The sequence below is a fragment of the Gavialis gangeticus genome, unplaced genomic scaffold, assembly GCF_001723915.1.
Source record: "Gavialis gangeticus isolate Ggan-Ray unplaced genomic scaffold, GavGan_comp1, whole genome shotgun sequence".
NCBI lineage: Eukaryota > Metazoa > Chordata > Crocodylia > Gavialidae > Gavialis > Gavialis gangeticus.
This window is the reverse complement of record NW_017729022.1, coordinates 117,613,952-117,617,333: the sequence shown is the minus strand read 5'-3', so window position 1 is coordinate 117,617,333 and position 3,382 is coordinate 117,613,952. Positions and strand designations below refer to the sequence as shown.

At 44.8% G+C, this 3,382-nt stretch overlaps 1 protein-coding gene across 1 annotated transcript in view; it reads right to left on the bottom strand.

Annotated features, from left to right (window-relative positions):
- Positions 1-479: 479 nt before the first annotated feature.
- The window catches only part of LOC109297058 (uncharacterized protein ENSP00000372125), a 10,037-nt gene continuing 7,134 nt past the window's right edge, over positions 480-3,382 (bottom strand). The window contains exon 2 of the mRNA XM_019516709.1: positions 480-992. Coding sequence (XP_019372254.1) covers positions 716-992 — 277 coding nt within the window. The 3' untranslated portion in view covers positions 480-715. The remainder of the gene's footprint in view (positions 993-3,382) is intronic.

The window sequence follows — 3,382 nt, the reverse complement described above, 5'->3', positions numbered from 1 at the left end:
CCAGTGTCAAGCAAGCCTTGCACCTGATTATACATTCTACACCTATCATCAACCAAACACTTAAGACGTGCTCACTGCCAAAGCTGCCCTCTGTGTTATAGGCTCCGCTAACTCCCCCTGTCCATGCAATACATGCTGCCTTTTTAGAGGCCCAGTCCAGCACAAATCGAATGAAAAGCTTCAGCCTATCTTGAACTGTATACTAGAACTGAGTATGTGGTCAGTGTCACCTCCTCAGAATAAGGTCTTCTTGGTTGTAGCTGGGGAATCCTTACAGGCTCATCAGTCTGACTTGTTCACAAATGGAAAGTGAATGAGATTTTCCTGAGCAGTTTCTAGAGGTCCTGAGGACTATCAGAATGCAAGATTTGCTTAACAGAGAGAACCCTAAATCCAAGACACAAAAGGAGACACAGACGGTTAACATGACTTCGACATAAACATTGCTATTGTGTTGCAGATGCCTGTGTGCAGTGCAATTTTGAAGCAAAGGTGTTGAATTGTTGAATTAGTATTTTTACAGAGAAAATTCCAGCATGATCATCTTGGATAGGAAACAGGTGCCTTACTGTGCTGGGAGCACTAACTGCTGGAAGATTCTGCTGCATCTCCTGAGCTGTCTTAGCATTTTTGAGTGCGGTTTGCTGTCCAGTGATGTGAGGGCTAGTTGGATCCCATATGGTTGGGTCCCCTGCATAGAGCACCCAAGAGTCCATTACACCAGAGTGTTAGCCCTTTGTTCATGCTGAGTTCTTGCTGGGAGCACTAGAGTCCCTAGTTTGTTCCCAGGTAGGACTAGCTGCTGGTATTTCTCCACCAGCTCTTGATAGATGGGGCTACTATTTCTCAAGGCAAATCTCAGTGCTGTGTCCTGGTAATGGGGCTGGAGATCAGGGCAAGGCCAGTCCCAGGAGTCTTTAGGTGCAGGTCTGACTGGCTGCAGTGGGACCCAATGTGATCGCAGGCCTGTTCCTGACGTAATGTGTCTGTACCTGTCCAAAGGGAATGGAGGTTCAATATGTTAGGTTTCTAGACAGACATTTACAGTTACAGACATCAGGTATTTTGTTTTCTTTTTTCTTGACTCTTCCAACACTCAGAGGATAGGAGGGATGGAGGGTTATTGGGACTTGATGGCTTTGTAAAGGGTTGACTTTTGCTGATTGTGAAAGTGCTCCTCAACTATAAAGAGCTCTGAAGCTGTGAGAATCTTGGTGAGTGAGCCAGCTTGGGAGATGGTAATGACTGCATTAAAGGGTCTGAAGTGGGAAAGTAGCCCATGAGTTTAAACAAGAATGAAATTTGCTGGAAAATGTAACTGTTAGGTCACTGAGCTGGGATTCAGCGGTGCGAGATCCCCAGCCAACCTCAGACCTTTTAGTGCCATGGAGGGATTTACAATGCCTACCTGTCTGAGCTTAAACAGGGTCCCAAGGTCCTCTCCCTAAGCCTGGTAGGACGTGATATCACACTGTGGCAGCTGACTATCACCTTTACTACTACCCTAGAAGAGGAATGTAAGGTTTGGGGGGGCAATACTGACAACATTTCTCTGTCTTGGTGACGAAGACCTTCCAAAAAAACTGCTTTTACTGGGATCAAGAGACCTGTCGATAACATAGGCTATGGGGGTGGCAGAATATTTCCATATCCCTGGCCCAAAGCTATGGGACTTACTGCATTGGATGCCCAGGTATGGTGCCCACAAACTTATGCTCTTTCTGAATGAGAAAACCTCTCTTTACAACAGCTTTTCTGTATGTGCAGAAAGGAGAAAAAAGAACAGAGAACTCAGGGTCTACATAAAGCCAAACTATAAAGCCATTACTATAAATGCTTGCCAGTCAGTCATTGACCACTGTGAGTATGGGATCATTTTAGCTGCTTTGTGGCAAGATAGAGAAGAATAAGGGGATGAAACTAAGGGGAAAAACCTTTCACTAGAAAATTGAGGAAAATCTTTCTGAAGCAGTGATATCTGAGACTGTAAAATAGTCTGCCAAAGGTTGTAAACCTTATTACTGAAAACTTTCAAACTAGGCTTAACAAAATATTAGGAACCATACTGTAGGAGCAATCCTGCCTCAGTAGTTGACTTTATAGGGCTTTTCCCACCACTCATTTTTGTGACTCAAGTGCTCTCTTGTTGTCATACTAATTACAGTGCTAACTGGTACAGGAAATAGCTTTTGGGAGTATCATGGTCAGAATGAATCCTTGATAGGAAGGTGAGTGACAGAAAAATGATCCCATGTTATCAATCACTGAGTGCAGAGGGGTGCCTCCAACTCCTACTGACTCAGAGGAGCAAAAAAATAAATACAGCATGGTGGACTGATAGCAGCAAGCTTCCGCTCTTCCTTCAGTAATAACAGCAATTTAAAAAAAAACCCACCCTATGAATGTAATGTTTCACAGAAGGAAAAAGTTGTTTCTTAGTATAGGGCAGGGGTGTCTAACTCATTTGGCCCTGCAGCCTGGATCCAGACTGTGGGGCTTCTTGCAGGCCAGATGACCCACCGCTGGTAGCACCAGTACTGCTTGAACCCCATTTTCTTCTGATGCTGACTTTAGTTGCTAATACTGACTGAAGACCCCAAATGAGCAGTGGGCAATGGGGTGGGGATGAGCAGCAGCAGTGTTCAACCCCTGAGCTCCAAAGCCGGCAATACAGTGGCTCTAGCACCTGTGCCAAAAAGCCCTGTGGCCCACAGTTTAACCACTTGGGGGCCACCAGTTGGACAGCCCTGGTGTCAGAGAAGGCCCCTGCCTAAGTTAGCCTGTTCCAAACTCCCACATCATAGGAAAACTTTTAACAGCCTTTGGGGAGGCAAGAATCAATCCAACATCTTTATCAACAAACCACCCAAATGCCCCAACAATGTCAGGCCCTTAGTCAGAGACCAGGGCATATCCTTTGTGTGCTCTAATGCTTGGGTGTAGTAGCATGTAACCAAGTAATGTGATGTAGAAGTAGGCTGTATATCATTCCCCTTTTTCCTCACAGCTCATATTCTTCGCTACAGCACAAAGGGAAAGATCTGTATTTTCAGAAAAGTATCAGGAGTTACATCGTGGAGTTTTGGTATGCAATAGCCCTGAATGCAAATGTTTATAACAGCTGCCAGTCAGCCACTGAGAGAGTACCATGAAATCTTAGTGGGAAGGGGTGTGGGGGAGGAATCTTTCCTAGATTCATGGGCTGGAAGGGACCTCGCAAGATCATCAGGTCTAGCCCCCCTGCACTAGGCAGGAAAGACGTAAATAAGCATTTGCAACAATATTTGGATTATTTTTAATAGCCTCTTAAAAACACTAGGCAGTAAATTTACTTATCCTGACTTTCCCTATTTATCATCACATGAATTTCAATCCAAGATTG